The sequence below is a fragment of the Perognathus longimembris genome, chromosome 2 (assembly GCF_023159225.1).
Source record: "Perognathus longimembris pacificus isolate PPM17 chromosome 2, ASM2315922v1, whole genome shotgun sequence".
NCBI classification, from domain to species: Eukaryota; Metazoa; Chordata; class Mammalia; order Rodentia; family Heteromyidae; genus Perognathus; species Perognathus longimembris.
Genome location: NC_063162.1, coordinates 92,249,918 through 92,272,006, shown reverse-complemented (window position 1 = coordinate 92,272,006; position 22,089 = coordinate 92,249,918). Strand labels below are relative to the sequence as shown.

Sequence of the window (22,089 nt, the reverse complement as noted above, 5' to 3'; positions counted from 1 at the left end):
AAGGGAGCAGAGATAACATGCATATAGTAGGTAATAATTCTTATAGGATAGTGACATCTTAAAGGAAAATAGAGTTGGATTAATAAGTAGGCAAAGATAAATTTAGGCAAAAACATTTCAACTATTCTAAGTAAAAGTTTATAAAGAGATTATTGTTATTTTTGTGACTAACATTGTGCTAGATGCTGAGATGCTACCAATTGTCAACATCTACCTTTCTAGCTGTTTTTTTTTTTTTTTTTTTAGATTAAGGTAATTTATTCAACATCAATCTATTGAACAATTTTTTTCCTGAATGTCTGTCAATTGAGTTAGAAATTCTATTCCATCTCCTTAAATCTTTCACCAAGATTTGTCATAAGCATTGTTCTGCCCTTTCATAGATGTTAAAACATTCCATATGGATCAGCCAACTCACCCAGTGTTACAGTTAGTACCTGACAGAGTCACTATTAGAATTAGACACTGGTTGTTTGAACGCTTCCACAATTTCTGTGAGTATGTGTAATGGTGTAAATTACCACACCCTCACTAATGTACACCATAATACACACCAGTCTCCAAAGAAAATGATGACAGGTCTAGTACTTTTCACTTAACACACCTTGAAATCCTCAATTAAAAAACAAACAAACTGTGGGGCTGGGAATGTGGCTTAGTGGTAAAGCGCTTGCGTAGCATGCATGAATCCCTGGGTTCAATTCCTCAGCACCACATAAACAGAAAAAGTTGGAAGTGGCACTGTGACTCAAGTGGCAGAGTGCTAGCCTTGAACAAAAGGAAGCCATGGACAGTGCTCAGGCCCTGAGTACAAGTTCCAGGAGTGGCAAAACAACAACAACAACAATACTTTAACAATAAAAAACCTAAAAAACTTGTGTTCCTACTAGCTAACTTTACTATTCCTTTCCCATTTTTTTGGTCTCTATTGTAGAGTTTTAAGTATCTAATTTTCTTCCATTTTCTGTATAGTAACAGGTATTCTTTTTCTTTATTTGATCCTGTAGGGAGAAATCTGTGCAAATTTTGTCATTAAATTCTTTGTATTAAACTTGTTCTGATAATTTTTGTGCTGTGTAACAATTTTGACTTCTGAATTCCTTTCCTTTTTTCTTCTCAATTGTCTTATTTATTTATTTTATTATTGTCTTTAGATAGTTGTACAAAGGACTTGCCATTTAAGGAAGCACTTTATGAATACAATATATTTTGATTTATGTCATCACTTTCAACATTCTCACTTATTCCTCCCCTATCCACTCTTTCCCTCTTTCTTCTTAATTTTGTAGGATATACATTGGGTTCTAGACTGTATTATCCACAACTGCCTTTCATTCATCTACCCACTTTCCCTTTCACCCCTTTCAAGCACCTGTTTCCTGGTGTATTATTTTGCTGAACTTTGATTTTACCTTTCTAAAGAATTACATAGTTTGGGGCTGGGAATATGACCCAGTGGTAAAGTGCTTGCCACGTGTACATGAAGCCCTGGGTTTGATTCCTCAGCACCGTATATATAGAAAAAGCCAAAGTGGCTCTGTGGCTCAAGTTGGGAGAGTGCTAGCCTTGAGCAAAAAGAAGCCCGGGACAGAGCTCAGGCCCAGAGTTCAAGCCCCAGGACTGGCAAACAAACAAACAAATTAAAAAGAAAAGAATTACATAGTTTGATTTCTCCTGTGAATCTACCTTATTTCACTTAATACATCTGAATACACTTACATGCCACCTATCATATTTACTTGTAAGTTGATAAGCTACATCTACCTTCCATACATAAAGAAAAACATGCATCCTTTGTTTCTCTGAGTCCGAATAACTTCACTTACAATAATTTTCCCAGATTTTCTATTTCTTCACAATTGGGACAGTATCATTCTTTGTCAAGGATAAGTAAAATTCCATTGTGTATATATATCATACTTCTGGATCCATTTTTTCATTGCTGTTGACTTTACTGCATCCAAGTTTGTAATCTTTTGGGTAACTGCATAGTAGTGGACTTGTTGGATCACAGGGTAATTCTTTAATTTTTGAGAAACCTCCATACTGCTTTCCAGAATGGTTGAACAAGCTCACATTCCCACTAACAGTTTATTAGGGTTCCCATTTTTTCCTATCCTTGCCAGCATCTGTTATTATTTGTTTTCTTGATAATGGCCATTATAACTGGGGTAAGGGAGAATCTCAATGTTGTTTAAATTTGCATTTCTTTTATGGCCAAAAATGTTGAGTAGTTCTTCTGTCTATTGGCTATTTTTATTTCTTCTTCTGACAGGATTCTATTCAATTCATTAGCCCATTAATTAGGCTATTGGTTTTTGAGAGTTTACTTTGTAAAATTCTCTGAATATTCTTGATATTAGGCCATTTTCTAATGTGCAGCTGGCAAACATGTTCTATTCTATAGGCTGCCTTTTCATTTTGTTGGCTAAGTACTTTGCCATGCAGAAACTTTTTTAGGTTGATGTAGTCCCATTTATCTGGATCTTTTCTCAGAAACTTTTCACCTATGTCCAAGAGGCTCAATATTTCCCCTACTCTTTTCTGTTTCCTTTCCCATTTCTTGAAACCTTAAATTTTGTTTTATACCATAGAGATCAGCATGAGGTGAAGAGAGGAAATCTTTTTCCTCATGGAATATTCTTCAAGTGCTATTTCCTTTAGTTTGGCCTTTAAAAAATTGAGAAAGGAAAAATGGTTCAAGCATCAGTTTAATATTGATTTTTTTCACTTGACTTAATCATAGTCACATTTTTACAAACCCTATGCATTGAACATAATCAATTTTTTGTGCTGGTTCTCATCTCAGCTGCCAAATAAATTCAGATGGGCACATACACACACTGAAAAATACACCTTCTGTGTGTATGATTAATTGAGATATAACAAGTGATATATGGAGGGTAAAAATAGATAAGCAATTAGCACAATTGCCACGAAATGAATTCACACGCAGGAAGCTAGTGATCTTTTCCGGACTCTGGGATTTAGATTTATTTTCATCCCATTAGTAAATCACTGATATGGAAATCTTTAGCCTTTGGGTTAGAATATTAAAAATGGAATTAACTCATACTACAAACGGAATTGGAATATTAGGTCATTAATTCTGCTGCTCGGGTATACATCATACTGAGGTTTGATCAGTCAGTTCTGAAAATTTAAGAATTAACAGAGTATTGCCAGGAAGAAATTATGGCTATCTATTATCCCTCACCCTCACCCCTGAGATACTATTGTCACTGGTGGTTCAAAACCAACACTGAAATTCAAGCAAAAGCTTTTGCTAGAACCATCGAATGTGGGTTTTTAATCCCAGTTGTTATATGTTTATTTTTCAAAAAATAAGTCTATGTTACACCTTTTAATTGATCAGTGGATGAGAGTTTTAGAAAGCCCATGTACTTCTTTAGTTTATGAAGATAAGAAATAGCTCTCAAATTTTTCCTGTGCTCAGTTAAGAATTATGCCTTTCTGCATATCCATGCCAACCAATGCAAGTTGACTAGGTTTATTTTCTTTATAAATATCAGTGATATTCATATGAATTTTCTCCTCTGTGGAATCTGACATACCTGAGCTGATAGAACTCCTGGAGACTGAGGTGGAGAGGATGGAAAGAGACTGCTGACTCACAGTCACAGGCTGATCGGAGAAGTGTATTGGTGTCCTCGAGCACAGAGGGGGATTATAGTTAACAACACAAATTATACAATCCAAAATAACTAGTAGACAAAAAAAATGGAATGTTCTTATCTCCTCCCAAGAATGATTGGTACTTGAGATGAAAATTAATCTAAACTTCCTGAGCTGATCATTACAGTTTATAAAGTTATCAAAACACATTGTACCCCAGTAAGGTGCATGATTATCTATCAGTTAAAAAAATCTTATCCAGGATCCAATGGTTCACACCTGTAATCCTTACCACTCAGGAGTCTGAGATCTAAGGACTGTGGTTCAAAGCTAGCTGGGTCAGGAAAGTCCATGAGACTCTTATGTCCAATTAACCACCCAAAAATCCAAAAGGAGAGCTATAGCTGAAGTAGTAGAACACTAGCCTTGAGAAAAAAATGTTCAGGGCCAGCATCCAGGCCCTGAGTTCAAGCCACAGAGAGAACCAGCACAAAAATAAAATCAAATAAAAAATAACAATAAAAAAGTTTCACAAAAAGAATATTGGTAACTTTAAAAAATATTTAAAAATCTACTTCCAAGCAGAGCACATTAAAATATTGTATACTTTTCAAGCTCTATATAGTATTTCTCAATTTCTGAATATCTTTCTTTTCTTTGCCCATTTTCCTTACATCCTCTTTGAAGATGTCTGACAGATTATCATCTGTAATCTCACCAGACTAGTGCATTTGCTGCCACCTGCCATGTGCTAACTGTTTACCCCAGCACTGTTTTCACGGAGCACTCCCAGTATTTGAGTCTGGATAGTTCTTTACTATGCAGGCCATCCTGTGCTTTGCACAGTGTTTGGCACCATCGTGGGTCCCCCATAGCAATTCCTAATGTGGATGATGAACAATATCTCCTGGGAGCAAAACCTCTAGTTGAGAACCAGTGTCTTATCCTATACAGAAATGTAAGAGTTACATTCCAGAGATTCCCCACAATAGGTGAAAATCCACTAAGTAGTACTGTTATATTCATTTTAATATATATATATGAATATGCTCCAGAAACCCTTCCCACTGTCCCATAAACATTTCCCACTCTCTTAATAACCTTTTTTAATGACCTCTTAATAACATTTTTATATTGCTTTAAATTTTAGGCAAAAATCATATCATATAAATACCTAGATACACTGAAAAATCCCTCAATACACTATACAGAGTTATACTATACATATACCACATATATATATATATATATATATATATATCCTGTGATACAGTGAAGCCAAAATAAGTGATCCACAGTGTAGTGAGGGATGACTGTATTTGACATCATTTCATTTGTTTCTACAGTAACTGCAAGCTATTTAAGACTGAATCAGTAAAGGCCCTCACAGGAAGCAACCCCCATACAGCACTGTTCATAGACTCAGATGAAGGCATTGCTTACCATGAAGTGAACAGTGTTAACAAAACTGCTTAGAGATATAGAGACGGCCTCACAATGACACTAGCAGGAAGCCTTCCCATTCCTAGTGCTGAAAGGGAAAGAAGAGAAAATTGTCCCTGGAGATATTCAGTCAGGCAGCAGTGACCATCAAGAATGTGCACATCTGTGGTCAGTAATAAACACTCTAACGAAGAGCATGTAAATATTCAGACGACTCCCTACTTTATCCTTTTGTCACTAGCCTGTCCCACATGTCCAATCAAAATCAACCTAAGTGCAGTCCAACCACTTGACCTAAAGGATAGAGCAATGCACCTCCAGGACTCAGCTTCTGTGTACTCAGAGAAGGGAGGCAAACGGAATCTCTTCAATGAAAGGAGAAAACCCAAAAGAAGAAAAACTATGCCTAGTTGAAAATGAGAGACGGAGGCCTAAGATATTAAATAATTCATCCAAGGCCAAATAACTAATATGTGGAACAGACATTTAAGTCTATACCTATTTGACCCCCAGACACTACAAGGGCTTTATCATATTTGATTTCTATGAATGCACTGATATTCAACAAGACTGAATTACTCAAGCTTACTGATTTTAGGTAGTAACTCTGAATTGAAACCTGTTCCTGTTCCCATTCTAGTGTTTGCTTCCTTACACTGACCACTAAAAGAAATATAAAGCGCTGTACACATAGACCTTTATCAAATAAACAAACATAGGAAGAAAGGCTGTCAACCATAAACACCACCTGTTTATGGAAGGCTTGTAAAATTCTAGGCTTCCTATAGAATGTTTTGGTCACACATGCTATTTTTACTAGCTGTCCTCACATTTTTGTGCTGATTGTTAATACAGAGCCCTGCTATCAAAACAGGAATACAGGAGGGGGGCAAGATTGAACATCAGGGTATTGGGAGCTCACTTGGTCATTCCTAGCCCTGTAATATTTAGTAATACTTGCCAATAACATATTTTATAAACCTTTCCTACCCTTTCATGTTCACCTAGGTATTCTGTCATTCTCAGGGATCTTAGTGGGTTGCCTTATCTTCAGAATTGTGTAAGATGTTGGGCTTTGTTTTTACCAAGAATGAGGAATCAGGCTCAGAAAGCCCTGTTATCCCTGGTGGGGTTGTAGCTCAGTAGTAGATCATTTGTCTAGAATAGGCAAAGCCCAGTTGCTAGATCCTCTGATCACCTCCCCTTAAAAATAAAATAAGAAAGAAGACAAAAAGAAAGCATTGGAATTTCACTGAAATTTTCATAGCTGAGAAAAGGTATCATATAGATCCTACCCTCCATCCTTAGGCCGGAAACACACTCTTCTCTCTTCCACTCTGTGCTTTTGCTGTTTAGTTGTGGTTTTGGTGCCCATGCTGGGCTTGAATTCAGGTCCTGGGCTCTGGCCCTGAGCTTTTGTTCTCAAGGCTACCATTCTGCTACTTGAGACACAATTCTTCCATCTAGCTTTTTGCTGGTTAATTAGAGAAAAGAGTCGCATGGACTTCCTTGACCAGGTTGGAAGCTATTCCAGCCATGATCCTCAACTTCCAACCTCCAGAGTAGCTAGGATTGTTGGCGTGAACCAGGAGCACCTGGCTTGCTCACTGTCTTTACTGATTTACTCCCTCTAGATATCCAATTTTTACTGCTTAATCCATTAAGTTTTGTCATAAAGTCAGAGCTAGATTGAAGTCTGGGAATCTGTCAATTTTATTTTTGGGTTATCGGCAAGAAAACAGGATAGCTATTTAGTGAAGATTCAGTTTCTCTTCTTTAGTTGAATGCATTTATTACCTATAGCTTTTCAGAGACAGAGTTTGGGTTAGTTTTAAAGAGGACTTATAAAATAACAAATGGATTCAATCTCATGATATAAATGATATAATCTCATTTTCTGACTTTCTCCTGGGTTAATTGGGTGCTAGGGGCCTATAATCCTATAATGAGAGTCCTAGAAGCAACATATTTCAATTCTCTATCATGCTAAGTTTCTTGTTCTTAGCCCTGATTTTTTCCTCACCTTCTGGTTTCTATTCTTACAATATCGTCAGGCTCCCAGTTTTTCGTGTTTTCCATATCTCAGACATAAAAAGCAGATGTACAACAAGCAAAGTACACTGTCTAAGCTTAATTTTCCCCCACGTTCTTATTCACCTAGTGAATTCCAAGAGTTATTTGTCCCAGTTTAGAGCTACAGAGAAGGAAAGAGAAGAACAAAGAGAAAAAAAATCAAGTTTACATGTTTCAAATCTGAAAGCAAAAAGGGTGTGTGGTGAGGGTGAAGTGGAGACAACACAGTTAGCTCTACTTTTGCTATCCTTTGTCATCTGGCAAAAAAACAAAAAGAAAAGTTTTCAAAGAATACATTTTCACTGAATAAAACTATCTAGCTACTTTTTATTTGTGACGGATGATTATCTGTGCCCTGGGAAAATGGCCTTTATAATATTTATGGTACTCATGCATAAGGGAAGGTGGTGAGCAATACTTTCTATATTTAGATGAATATAATGGAATACTTGGGTACAGATGCTAGCTTCACCTTCTAAAAATACTCACTTTGAGGAGAGTATCTCACTTCTGGGGTTTGATTCCCTTTTCATTATTATCACTTTGTAAATAGTGTCTAGTCCATATGAATGTTCCTACTCTGAAGTAAGTTAGTATTGTTAGTACACTTAGAAATGTAGCCGCATAGGACACCTCATGTAAATGTTGGTTGTCATCAGAAATATTTTTTCTACCTTCGCCATCCTCATCCATGAACTTCTACTACAGACTCTCCATATCCAAGGTTTCCATTCTTCTAACATACAGTTGTTTTTAAATCTACTCAATGACAACCACAAAGCTTAACTATTTGGATTCATTTAACTGAAGAAATACTTACACACATTTGAGTAATGTGCATTTGTACTTTTGAAAGTACAATTTAAGTGTTCCATTCTAAGACTTCAGTTGGCTTCCTTTTGAACTAATGGTATAGTGAATACATAGAAAGGTTAATTCACAGTGACTCTAGTTGGGTTTGATGTTATTACATTGGATACATTTTCCCATGACTTTAGGTTAGAAATGACTGACAGAGAAATATTCCCAGAGTCTGGATTAGACATAAATTATATGCTATAATGGTGTCTTCTTATTACCAGAAGTCAGGTCAGCGTCTCAAAATTCACATTAAGTTACTGTTTTTGTGGCTATTGAGTTTCACCCTTGAGAGAATTAAGAGGTCTGAGGATGAAGTACAATAAATCTTACTCTAACCCAAACATAATTAGTTATTAAAATTCCCATTAACAATCCCAGTGCTGCTAAATAAAGTAGAAAACTTGTTTTTGCTTCTTATTCACTTTCACATATACAAGAGTAGATAACTCACATGTTTTATAAAGAAATGATTATTTGTCTGTTGGATTAATTTTGAGTCAATGCCTTAATTACATGCCTGAGTTTTTAATTTGAGAAGGGACTGAGGAAAGATTTAGGCTTTAAAAACAAGAACAACAATCAGGAGCTATTGGCTCTTTATTTATTTTTTTAATTTTTATCTATTTTCTCTGTCTCAATCCCCAGCCTCTGAGCCCAACTTGAAGGTGCGGTCCAGGTTAAAACAGAAAGTGGCAGAGAGGAGAAGCAGCCCTTTACTCAGGCGGAAGGATGGAAATGTCACTTCATTCAAGAAGCGAATGTTTGAGGTGACAGGTAATTGAGGATTGGGCAGCCACATACAGTACTAACAAATGCTGGTAGTAGGAATTAAAACGTAGTATAGAATAAACCTACCCGTGGCATATTAAATGTTATTTGGAGAAGTGTTTCCTGGTAGGAAATGTTATTGAAAACAGGTCAGTAAATCTTGCTATGCATGCAGGTACTGTGTTCAACCAGAAATGAGTGTTCAAAATTAAGCCATGTGTCAATCAGGTCACAGCTAGGCAGCACCAAAGCTCCCCTTATTCTTTCCAGAAACAGGCAATCCATTCTGGAAATTCCTATAAGGAGAATATGACTTTTAATGAAATCTGATCAGAAATGAGCAGAGGGAGGTTCAGGAAGAACACTCCCCCTACTCAAACATGAATGTACAAAATGCATCTGGGAAAAGTAAATTGTGTGGAACAGCAAAACTTGGACTTTTCAACAAATTTACAGAACTCATAAATGGCTTTATGTGTTTACTAGTGAACTGGGACTGATGGTGAGAGGGGGATACATAGCTTTTTATGAAGGGGAAGAAACTGTCATTTTGACTAGTCTCTAATGGACAGAGTTTATATGTTTTTAGCTGCCTGGTTATTTGCGGGGTGAACAGGTTAGGAAATTCAACCTGATGTCTTATATCCCCCCTTTAGTCCCAGTTGTACATAGTTTGAAATTAGAGAAGCCCTAACAATGCAAGAACCAAAAAAGCCAGTTAAAATTATACTGACTACTGTACATGTGTAAATACCACCATGGGCTCTACCTGAGTATTTTCTTTGGTTACATCAGGTTAGAAATGGTGACCTGTAATCATTCTCCATTGCAAAGTAAAACTGTTCATGTGCCAGAGAAGCTGGTTGGTATTTGTTCTCCCAAATCAGGTCTTATCATAATGTGTGAAAAAAAAAGTTTTTAGCTGGGCTTTGGCAGCTCATGCCTTTATGCCTAGCTACTCAGAGGCTGAGATCTGAAGATCTTTGTTTGAAGCCCTGAGACTTGTATGTCCAAATAACCAGACAACCAAATAACCAAACAAACAAAAAAGCCAGAAGTGGAACTGCCGTTCAAATGGAAGAGTGTTAGCCCTGAGCAAAAACCTAAGCCCACAGTACCCACATCTTGAATTCAAGCTCTGTCACTGACCCGCCCCCCCCCCCCCCCCCGCCATCGTGTTATCTCTTTGGCCATGTATCTAGTGTAGCACAGCAGTGCAAGGGAAGACTGTAGAGGTCAGATGGGAAAGCGTACTTGTACAGAGAACACTATTGCAACTTAAAAGTTTGAAAGGCTATTCAGGATAAAAACAACAGAAAAACTCTTTAGTCTCTATTTAGCCCTGATAGGTTGGTATCACTTTTGTAGTGAAGAGAGTTTTTCTTTCTAACTGAATAGACAGAGAAATCTTTGTACTTGAAGGATAAGAAGTGAGTAGCAAATAAGATTATTTCAGTAGAGCTACTATTTCTTTTATATATTTAATATAATCACTAATTCATGACAAATGAATTCTGATTTTGAAATTATGGACTTTTCCTAAGAAATATTATTATATTTTAAATAGTTAAAAATTGTAGGTAAAGTTTATTAATAGCTACCATTGATGTGGTTGGGAACTGAAAATTGATCTATTTTAATGAAGAAAAAAAATAATGAATATTTCAATTGTCTCATGCAAGTGGATAATGATTTCTTTAGCTGGTTAGAATAGGCAGGTACTAACAAAAAACTCATGAGAAAAGAGAAAAATATACTTTTTTTGCTTACTTTCTGCTTTGTAACCTTAGTGTCAGAGGTCATATTTGTTGATAAAAATATGCTATTTTGATTTGTTTATCAATCTTTTTTCTTGGTCTTGACTTTTTCCATTTTTTTTTATAATGCTTGCCTTCATCCGAGCATTAGAAGAAACACAACTACTAGATCACAGTTTAGAGTAGCTTATGCCTAAACACAAAACCCCATTCCAAAAACAATCAAAGACAAAAATGTTGGGGAAATGGATCTAAAATTAATACAGTGCCTGTTTCTTAAGGACAACTGCAAGCCCTAGCAGGGACTATTTGTTTTCCTGTTTAATATTTTATGAGACTTACCAATTCATCTTAGGAAATACTTGAAGCAAACTTCTGAATTTAGTAAACACAGATTTCTGCCTATGTGCTGGCACCTGTGGATACTTTGCTAGACATTTTTAACTAGCGCACTGCACTTACACAAAATGTCTTTGGAGGCTGAACTACTGAACACAATTGCCTGCACCTGCACTCCTTCCCATTTCTGGCCCAACTTCCATCCAACTTGGGTGATTTCTGTTTGGATCTTAATAGTAAATATTTTTTAGTATCGAACCAGAAGTCTCATTAACAACATCACAGCAGTTTAAATTGCCACTGCTGTCATTTGTACCTTTCTATCATTTCCCTATTTCACGGGTTCAAGTCTACATTCTTTTGAAAACCATGCTGCCTCTCTCTTTGTATTAATGTATGAGGGCCACTTGTTATATTCTTTTCCAATTTCATGAGCATTGTGCCTCTCCCCCTCCTCAAGGGCTTATTAGCTTAAAGCTCAAAACATTGACTCACCCCTATCCCTCAAGTATCTTTTCCTCCCCTTTCCTTTTATGTCTTTTTTTTCCCCTTTCATGAATTACAGCTCAAATATCACATCTTCCCGGCTTCTCTCTAGTATGATTCTGTAAAATCCTCTTATAGTAGTTGCTACTTGAATTCTGATGTTTATTGCAGTGATTTCTACATAAGGAAATACTTTGGTTTAAATATAAGGTAACCTACAATGAATGACATAATATAAAATTGATTAGAAAGAATGTTTAAGAAAATTGTAAAAAAAGAAAATATAGAAATATGAATGGTATATAAATGAGACATTAATGTGAACTTATACTTAATCAAACTGGAAATAGAAGATATTTGTGTTAGGGAAAAGGAGTTTCTGTAAGAACAGGAAGAGTATATGTTTTCTTTGCTTAAGCAAAATAAAACAAAAACAGATAAATGTGAAGATGGTAAAAGACCACATGACTCAAAATGAAAGCAAGATAGGTAGAAGGCAGCTGCAAGATATGTTTGAGAATGTTATAAGGTAGGCAATTTGTTCTAATGCTATAATGAGTGACAGGATCAGAATCATGTCACCGATTTCCCATTCTTTCCAGGGCACTCTAAGTAGAGCAGCATTTAAAACGGAAAGTTATAAATTATAAGAGTTGTCTAGAGGAAGGGCACGGAAACACTGAGTGGAAGTTGGGAGTTTCTGTTCCTTGGAGAACAGATATCACGTGAGCCAGAGTCTGAGTCTGAAGAGGGGATTGGGCCTCTATTGAAGTCATTAAAGCAAAGGAAAGGAGCGAAAAAAGCATGAAGGAGGAAAGCATTTCCTGCTAGAGAGTGACTTTGTTTTCTTTTGGCTTAGTGCAGAAAGCACAACAGTTGGACATAATAGTAGTCTTTATTTTGAAGCAAAGGTCTGTGGTGAAAATTGTCTTTGAGTCCTTCTGAAGGTCCAGGAGAAACATTTAAAACTACTGTAGCAACTAAGGACTAGTCAGAGACTTTTGCTATATTATGACTGAATAATGGGAGCTCCATCTGAAATGATTATAGTTTATCATCAATGAGAGTTAATGGGAAGAACAAACTGACGTAATTGAGTAACTGAGAAAGGAGGGGATCAGGATGACTTCAAAAATGGGATAAAATAAATATAGGCAAAAAATATTTAATATTAAAATACATTTATATTGACATATCTATAGGAGAAGGATCAAAATATTGAGTATTCCAAAGGAATTCCGGCTGAATTTTAAGAGACTCAAAAGCAAGGACTATAACTTCCATTATGGCATGCTTCCTAAACTTACATTGAAAGCCACAATACTGAGTGACTGACAAAGGAAAGAGAAAAGGGAAAAAGAACACAGCTTAATTGAATAAATTTAGGAATTGGTAGAAGGAAGAAATGAAAGACATAAGGAATAATGAATACAGAAGTAGCAAATATTTCTGTAGCAAATACTAAGAAGATGGAGTTTGTGTAGTCAAATTTCAAATTTGGGGATATTTGAGAGAACAGTTGCAGTTGATAGTGAGTAAGCTGTAATGCCAGGGCTGGAAAGAATGCACAGGCATTGGCAAACACTGCTCCTCAAGAATGATTACCCTGTTTCTGGGGGTGGCTCCCCCAAAAGAAAAGCAGGCTTTGCAGGTTACGAGGGGATTGTACGGGGAGCACTGTGTGCTAATACTAGAGAAGGAAGGGGAAGAGAAATGCCTTGCCTCTGAAAAGGAGAGTGCAGGTAAATACATACACACACACACACACACACACACACACACACACACACACACACGAGATAGAAAAGGTGCATAAGGAAATCAGATGAAAGCTTCACTTTAAAAAGTATGAGACCAGATCAAATGCTCAGAGTCGACTAGCATAGCACAAAGCTGAGGCAAAGAGAAAAAAATGAAATGAATGAACCATAGAATGAGAAAAGAAAGGAATTAGAGCTCAGTGATCTTCCAAGACATGATATAATGATCTCTCTAATAATCTTTCGAGGAATTGAGATTTTTCTTTTCTTTTTTTCTTTTTTTTTTTTTTTTTTTTTTTTTTGGCCAGTCCTGGGCCTTGGACTCAGGGCCTGAGCACTGTCCCTGGCTTCTTCCCACTCAAGGCTAGCACTCTGCCACTTGAGCCACAGTGCCCCTGGCTGTTTTCCATATATGTGGTGATGGGGAATCGAACTGAGAGCTTTATGTGTAAGAGGCAAGCGCTCTTGCCACTAGGCCATATTCCCAGCCCGAGATGTTTCTTAATAATTAAGTTTTTAATAAATATGCTTTCTTTATAACTTGGAGTCCATGTTGTTTTGTTTTTCAAGAGGAAAGAGATTAGTAAATGAAAAGAAAAATGTATTAGTAAAATAGTATTGTTATCTGAGATAACTTAAAGGAATTTATTTTTATATTGATGTTAAAATATTTGCATATTATAACAAAACAGCTTTTCATTTCCTAAAGAATAGTTAGGTAAAGTTAAGGTCAAATAATATGTTACAAGGCTGTCATTTTAGTGTTGAGATATTAACATTCTGTTGTATTTTTTTTCATGCAATCTTGATTCACACAGACTATACTAAGGTATAACCTTAATATATCATGTAAAGAACAATTTATAGCTCGGCATTTCAGCAATTTTTCCTATCATAGCAGGGATTGAACCAAGCCTTTCTTCGGGGTTGATGGCTTGCTTTTATGTCATGCTCAATAAATTCATTATCTCTGTCATGACTTATTTTTTTTTTGTGGTGGCACAAGAGTAAGTAAGAGAATATTCCTTGCTTGCTTTGATTTTTTTCCCTTCTTAATAATATCTGTGATCCTTTCTCACTGGATGTATTTGCTTCTCTAGAAGCTATTGAATGCCATGTCATGTTTTTGTAGTGAACACAAAAGTGAGGGAAATAGTATGAAATCTAGAAACATTCCACATATTTTCCCAGTTCTTTTTTTTTTAAGTAAAACTGTGCTTACTGTTCATGGAGAGATAAAATAAAGCATCACCCAGAGCTACATAGTACAGCAATGGAGTTCATACTTGTGTATACTTATGACTGCCTTTGCCCTTACCATATTTTTCAGAATCCTCAGTCAGTAGCAGTTCTCCCGGGTCAGGTCCCAGTTCACCAAACAATGGGCCAACTGGAAATGTTACTGAGAATGAAACTCCAGTTTTGCCCCCCACTCCTCATGCGGAGGTAAGTTCACTATTAATGACTGGTTTCCTGATTAGCTACCTAATCCAAAATACTATTTCTGAATTGAATTTTACCCATTTCCTATATTACAAAGTTGCAAGAGAAATAATATGTATTTATGAACAGACAGAAAGTTGTGTTTTATAGTATGTTTTTTACTTGAGACAGTTTTGTATATAGAATTGAGTAAACATGATCTTATTGATAAATGATACAATTAGGGATGTTTGGATGACCTATAACATTTGAAAAACATTGAGATGTAATCTTCAAATAAAATATTCTCCTTTTTCCTGAGTATGTACTGTCCAATCATTGTGCAGTTTGCTAATCTTGCTTGGTAATGGTTATTTCTGATGATACTGTACACATCAGTAAGTGGGAACAAGTTTACAGGACCTTCCAAAATAACAGCTAATAAAATGAATTTTACTCATTTGCACAGAATACAATGTAAACTAATTGAAGTATGCACTGAAACAGAGGAATTCCACAGAACCAGCATTCATTGGGCACTTCCTACATACAATCTTTGTGCTGTCAATGGGCATAGAACACTAAATATGATCTGAACTCTATTCTTGAAATAACATATGAAAAGAAACTACTTTAAAGTAACATTATTGTGATATATAAGACTGAGAAGAAATGAAATCTGAATTTGTATAGCTTCTGAATTGGGCTGAAGAAAGGCAACAGCGTAGAAATAGCAGCTTTAAAAAAAATCTCACTCTTTTGAAGTAACTATTCACTGACTAAAAGCCTGAGCCTTTTCTTCTGTCATTATAATACTTTCTTCACTATGAACTACTCTTGTAGGCAGAGTTGATGTGATAAGCTCCAGTAAATAGCTATGGCATGTTTCTTGCCTAGTATTTTAAAGTGTGCTTTTGGGCTGATACAGACTGATTAAATCACTCATACATTGGACCTATAGATTTCTGCCATATGTTTACCTATTCTGCCTATAGAGAACTCACATTGCTGTCTCTTACCACATAGCCTCATTGGTTTTAAGTGGCTATTTCAACTGATAGAATTTCCTGCATATATTGTTAAGATTCTTGTTGCTTTGTAATTACATGTCTAGTACACACACACACACACACACACAAACAACTCTGCATATATACAATGAATTATTAGACATTATGAAACTTTTAGGCTGAAATATAAGTGAAAATGGACACCTAGAGTTTATCTTTCATTAGGAAAGGATTGAAGTCAGAGAAATCACTTTTGCTTTGAGGACATTTGCTTTCTTGAGTTTTGAGCTTTGGCTTTCAAGTCCTCATAAAACTCAGGGGATAGAAGAGAAAACCTAGTGTTGTTGACCAAGGAAGACCTAACAGGAGAATGTCCCATCACTATGCCAGGAACCCAACCATCCACGCTGCCTTGGTGAGATGCTCATCCCACCCACAGCCATCTTGATGGGAGGAGAGCTTAAAACATTGTCTCCTTATAGATCACACCAAATGACATCAACTCACGAAGGTCATCTGATTTAGAGTGGCCCCACATTTATTGTCCACCCTCCACCAGATGCCTGAAAAAATGCAAATGTGAAATCTTTCTAGATAAATACATCTTCATTCTAAGTTTCACTTTTTCCCCCTGAAATTAATTTTTCCAAAGTAGAAAAGATAGATGGTTTTCCTTATGACCATCTCCGAGCTCCATGAGGAATAATATTTCAGTTCTGGACATTATCTGTAGGACCTTCATCTGCTTCCTGTTTCTAATCATCCATCACCCCTCTTTCTCATTTTTATTATTATTTTGAAAATATGACAACAGTTAGCAATAAATTCTACAAGAATCTTGTGATGAAAGATGATAGTGGGTTTGGTTTTAGGCATTATGTTTTAGTGAATGCAATTACATTCCAATACTTGTCAGCATTCTGAAACCTTTTAATCAATTTCCTGGAAGAGAACAATTTGATCACACATATATTTCTTAAGATCTTATATTTGATTATTTTCTAATTTTGAATAATGTGATTCACAATACTTCACAAACATCAGAGGGTCCAGGTCTAGTGAGTCTCTTGGAATTTTTCACCCTTGGAAAATGAAAAACATCCACTCCCCCTACATTCAAGTTTATCTGAGTGCTTAGATGGGCCTTGCCAATGCAGTGAGATTCAGGAAGTTCTCAAATAATACTACAATACCTTAAAATATCAAGAGAGTGATGGGCACACAATTTAGCATAACAATTTCATTTCAGAAAGAAGAAAGGGGAAGTATGATTTGATACTTACTAAAGAAGACACACCTACATAGAAAGACATACCTATTGTATTTTGTACAATGTATAAGAATTAAAACATATACCTTGATGAGGTTGGAAATAAATGGAAAGAGTGGGATTTTCCTTTTTGGCCTATTTTTCTCTTTTATGACCCATGCAAGTAAATTAAATGGGCTATTTTAGATCATCTGACATTAATTTTAAATACATATGTGTATATATAACATATACATTAATATTTAATGAAAAATATATTTCAGGGAGTTTGCTCATATTGATTTATTTAATCCATGTCATATTCTTAAATGTTTCACTGTCACAAGTGATCTCTTTCCATGCCCAGGGTTTTCAGCTAATGGGTGCATATATTCTGTCACTGTAAACCTCTCCTTCCACCCCCACCATTCAAAAAAGAAAAACAAAACAAAACAGAAGGAAATGTGATTTAATGGAGTTTAAAAGGGTAGAGGTGTTTCTTCAGGTCATTGACAGGACATTCACCTCGAGAGCTGGGAAGACTAGTTCAAAAGCAAGCAGTGACTTACCTCATAATGAATTAATTGTGTGCCTGAACTATGATCCAAAAGGCCAGGTGGGCAGACCTTTCTGCACTGATGGGTAGCCTTTCCATGGCCCAGAACAAAAAATGCTGTCCTGATGGCTACCATGTGTTCTCCGCTGTGTTCTGTTTACAGAAGTCTGTAGTGTAATCCATTCTGGGTAGAAAAGGAGGCAGCAGAGCTCTGACCAAGACTGTCAGTAAAGTAATACCCTCTCTTTGTAACACTCAATGCTGCCAACTACAGAAACTAGAGAAAGAAAAATATTGTAAGCCATACTTGATTAACCATTCTTCAGAATTTTGTATGATTTTTTTCAGATATCCTCTAAGATTAATACTAATAATATGTGATCTTATTTCAAGTAATTTTAGGTACTAAGATTTTGTATCATTATTTGCAAAAAAAACACACACACACATGAAACATAGGTGTATACTTCATCATTTGCAAAATATTCTTGTTCTGCTCTCTGTTGAAATAGTACGGGCTAGTTTTAGCTCAAGGGTAAAACAATTATATATTTGAATGAAATCTATCCTATGATGTGTAAATGGGATAATTCTTTAACAGCCTATGCAAGTACACAGGACTCTATTGCTTAGGAAATAGGAAAGTTAGACCCTGTCTGAAGTTCTTGAGCCCTACATGCATAAAAAAAACAACAAAAAACTATCTTGTAATTCAGATGTGTTACCTATTTCGGATAAAGGAAAGACATAGGTTGAAGGAGAATTCAACCTTGAGTTCATAATGCAATGCTCCCGAAACAGCAGAGTGTACAAGAATGCATAGGTGTTCCAGTCATGAGGCAATGAGTGAACTTGGCTCCAAAACCAACTACTTTATTGTCATTGGTCACATCTTCAAACTCCTGTGACCTCCAAGCTAGTAAAGACAAAGGTAGTAAGACCGTTGACAACTTTGTTGTAAGCCCTGTTGAGAAGGCAGGTGGCATTTTGTGAAGTTTGAAAGAACTACATTCTTGTTATTATCAGTGCTGAGTCCTGGTAGGGAAAACTCATTAGCTTGTTTGTCTCCAAGCCAGCAATTCTCATGTGAGAGTGAGTCTCCATCTGCTCTGACCACTTCTGTTCTACTTCTTCTATTTCTTACATATGCTCAGTTCCAGAACTCAGATGGTTGAGCTACTTGCTCTACTCATTTGTAAACATGGTTGGGAAGCTGAAGCCTCAAGGGTTGCTATTTCTGAGTTCAGTCAGAGATGTCTTTACCTATCTAGTTTCTTTATTGCTAACATTGTGGGCCTGTGGGTAGATTTATTTGATAGCAGTTTTAATAGTAGCCAAGCTGCTGGTTTATTTCTCTTTGAAAAAAAGTAGCTGTCTCTGCTTTGCTGTTTTTAAAAATAATGTTGCCAGCAGATGCAAATGATTTTAAAAGTGGTTTCTAATAATAAGTTTACATGTTCATAAATCATCTGAAATATCACATGTGTTGCCCCAATCTTAAATGACTCACCTGACTATTGTTTTGTAATAGTTGTGATATTTGCTGTAAATGTTGTGTTTCTTTCTGAGTGGGTGTAGAGCTATGGTTTGAGATGGCAACAAGGAAAACACACACACACACCTGGGGGAAAAATGGCTATGAGACAATAATCAACAATCATTTACTAGTCATCATATGAGTAAGTATCTTAAAGCAAGATCTTTATCAAAGATAAAGTGTGAAAACACCTAAACTTTCAATTACAAAGCAAACCCTTTCAAAGGATTAGTGTTGGTCTTCAAACATATATCTGTCTATCTATATATAGATAGATAGATATGCATCAATGAACTACATTCTTGAGTTTTCAGGGAAAAGCACAAAAACTTAGACTCATACTGTCTAAACAACTTTCCTTTAAATTATGTTGAACTCTAACTTTGTTGATTAGCTACTGCAAGAAGAGGAACAAGCAAATACAGTCTTGAAAATTAACACTGAAAGTCATAGTCAAACATTACATGAATAAAAATGCTTTTTAAAAATGTCTTCTGATATAGCTTGATTCAGGACTTTGAGATCTTTTTGAGTCAGAGTTGGCTGACACAAACATACCATTCTGTATGCCATTCAAATCCATGTGGATATTAGAAATATCCATAATAGAAATAGTCAGAGGTGCCTCAGGATGAAGATGAAGGAAACAAAGGTGGCTGATATATTCACAGCAAGCGAGTGGAAGAACTCAGGCATCAGATGTGTAGACCAAACTTCTTTTCACTAGTCTCGACTTCTTGGAACCAAAACTTTGTGATTTTTTTTTCAGCTTTTTCATTGCTCATGAATATTATAGGTAATTTTGAATCCATGATAAATTGAAAATTGTGTATTTACTTTACTGTGAGATTTTTAAAATTAGATGATTAGTTACGTGACTAGTGTTCCATTGGGGATCATCAATTGACCTATTTTCCTCTTAGGAATAAGCAGGATATTCATTTATTATCTGTCTGTCTCCCTCTCCCTCCCCTTCTTCCTCATTCCTTTCTTCTTTGTCTTCTTTCCCTGCTTCTACTTTTTCTTGCCCTCACAAGTAGTCATTTTCTCTGCATTTTGGTGACATGAGTTTTTACATTATATGATTTTTTTTGCTCTGTGCCTTAAGAATTTTAGTGGTGCTTAACCTCATTTCCTCTCTTACTTTACACCACTAAGCATGGTTTTTAGGACTAGCTGCATCTCTATGGTTGCTTGTAATCACAAAAACAAAACTTTCTGGTACTACTTCATTTTATCCAGGTAGATGTGCAGGCAGGATCCAACACATACCCATCATCAGAACACATTCATTATCTACCATCATCATCCTAACAGACAAGTGAGAGGGTTTCTTATGGTTTCCAGTACATGGAAGTCACTAGGCCCTCGTGAATAGTATAAGTACTGGAGGTTTATCGGGAGAAATTGTTCATAAGAATTACTGTATTATTTTCTAGTCTTGTTAGCAGGACGTGAGGGGGTTTGATTCTCTATATCCCCATTTTTGCCATTGTCCACTTTGGAAAAGTGAGTCTTTTGCGTCTTTAATTTGAAACTGGTATCTTATTAATTTCAGTGTATTGAGAGGCACACAATTTTTGAGTCTATGTGTATTCTAATCATCTGAATTACAAATATCTGTAAGGTATTCTTCCACTTGATGTGATATTCAGAAAGAGATTAAATATAATTTTGAGGGGTCTTACTAAAATGAGAGTCGATGTTCTCAACCCCAGTTCTAGACTCAATTCATATTTCTCATTTCAAAATTCTGCTCCTAGAGAGCTTCTAAAGACCCAGGAAAGCCAGGTTTTAAACTGATACCTTCTTCTGTGCTATAAAAATATCATAACCATACTTTCACAGTAGGGTTTATCATGAGACATTCAAGATAGTTTTTCTATTTTTCTGTACAGCTAACTAACATTAATTTTTGAGGCCTAGGCTCTCTTTATATACCCAGAACCCAACATCATTAACCAATTATGAAAAATTTTGGAAATCTAAATTTTCCTTGCTCAAATCCTTGAAATAGTGTCATTTTTAGCAGCATAACACTCATTAATGCTGGATCAATTAAAAAACTGATTCCTGAAAAAGTCCTAGTTTTGTCAAAAAGTCCTGTGGATTCACCACAGTGCTAAAGTAGGGTAGCCTTTGGGCCTTGCAAGAATACTAGTCAGTCTCCTTCATTGGTGTGGTACTCTCTTGGAAGTAGAGGATATGGTTCTAAAATTAGTTAAGAGGCATAGATTAGAACAGACAATTCCTACCCAAAACGCTTAGCTGAGTGATGCTGAATTCAATGTAGACAATTTGAGAAAAAGTGTTTATTTCCCCCCCCCAGTACTGTTAGGTGTGATTCTAGACAGTGAAAGTCTGCAAAAACTCTTTCTGTTTTCTTATCTGCAATTGGAGATAAGCTAAGCAAAATCCAGACCCCTGGATTTTCTAGCATATGATGTCATACCTATCTGTCTCCGTGGGAAGAATCAACTATACATGCAGTGCAGACATGGAGACAGAATTTTCTCTACATCTTTAGGACTTGTCTCTTGAATAGCCTTTAATCACTTGAATAGCCTCTTGTCTGCAATGCTACTGGGTCTTGCTTTTGACACTGAACACAGTAAGCTCCTCCTGTTTCTCCTCTCCATAGGCCTAAAGACCTACTTAGTCCCTCTCTCCTACAATGGCCATCATTCTTGTGTATCTTTTATCTTACAAGGCAGCTGCAGAATGGTGTGTACCGTTCACACACAACAATGGTGTGTGAGGAGGCACCCAGGTTCCCTTAATGTCCCATCAGATAGCAGGATTGCTCTACTCACTGTTCTTGGCTCCCTCATCTTCACCAGAAGTGAAATGGTAGCTTAGGAATGCTCATCAAGAAGAGGCTCATCTGCAAAGGGCCCCAGGCACAGGACTTGGCATGTTATAGTTCCCAACATTCAGCCTAATACAATCTGAGAGGGAGCAGCAGAGTTTTTGTAAGACTACAGGCCTCTACAATCTTCAGCTAAGGAATATCCCCGATTCCTTTTTCTTCATTCAAAGTCAGTGTGAGGTACCACCAACCAACGGCTTTGCCATTATCATGTGTGAGAAGAAAGCTATATTTCCTTTTCATGTGTCTGCTTCCTGTGATGAGGTGGGAGGATATCATAGAAATTCTCTACAGGAATCCGATAAACCTCTTTGAGGACCTTG

The 22,089-nt window shown here is 36.3% G+C and overlaps 1 protein-coding gene across 7 annotated transcripts in view; it reads left to right on the top strand.

Moving 5' to 3' along the window:
• The window catches only part of Hdac9 (histone deacetylase 9), an 805,515-nt gene that overhangs the window by 434,605 nt on the left and 348,821 nt on the right, over window positions 1-22,089 (top strand). For 5 of the 7 annotated variants that reach the window (XM_048339733.1, XM_048339730.1, XM_048339728.1 and 2 more), the window contains exons 7-8: window positions 8,659-8,787; window positions 14,454-14,569. In XM_048339733.1, the coding sequence (XP_048195690.1) occupies window positions 8,659-8,787; window positions 14,454-14,569 (245 nt within the window). The remainder of the gene's footprint in view (window positions 1-8,658; window positions 8,788-14,453; window positions 14,570-22,089) is intronic. The other 2 variants (XM_048339732.1, XM_048339731.1) reach the window with 1 other exon arrangement.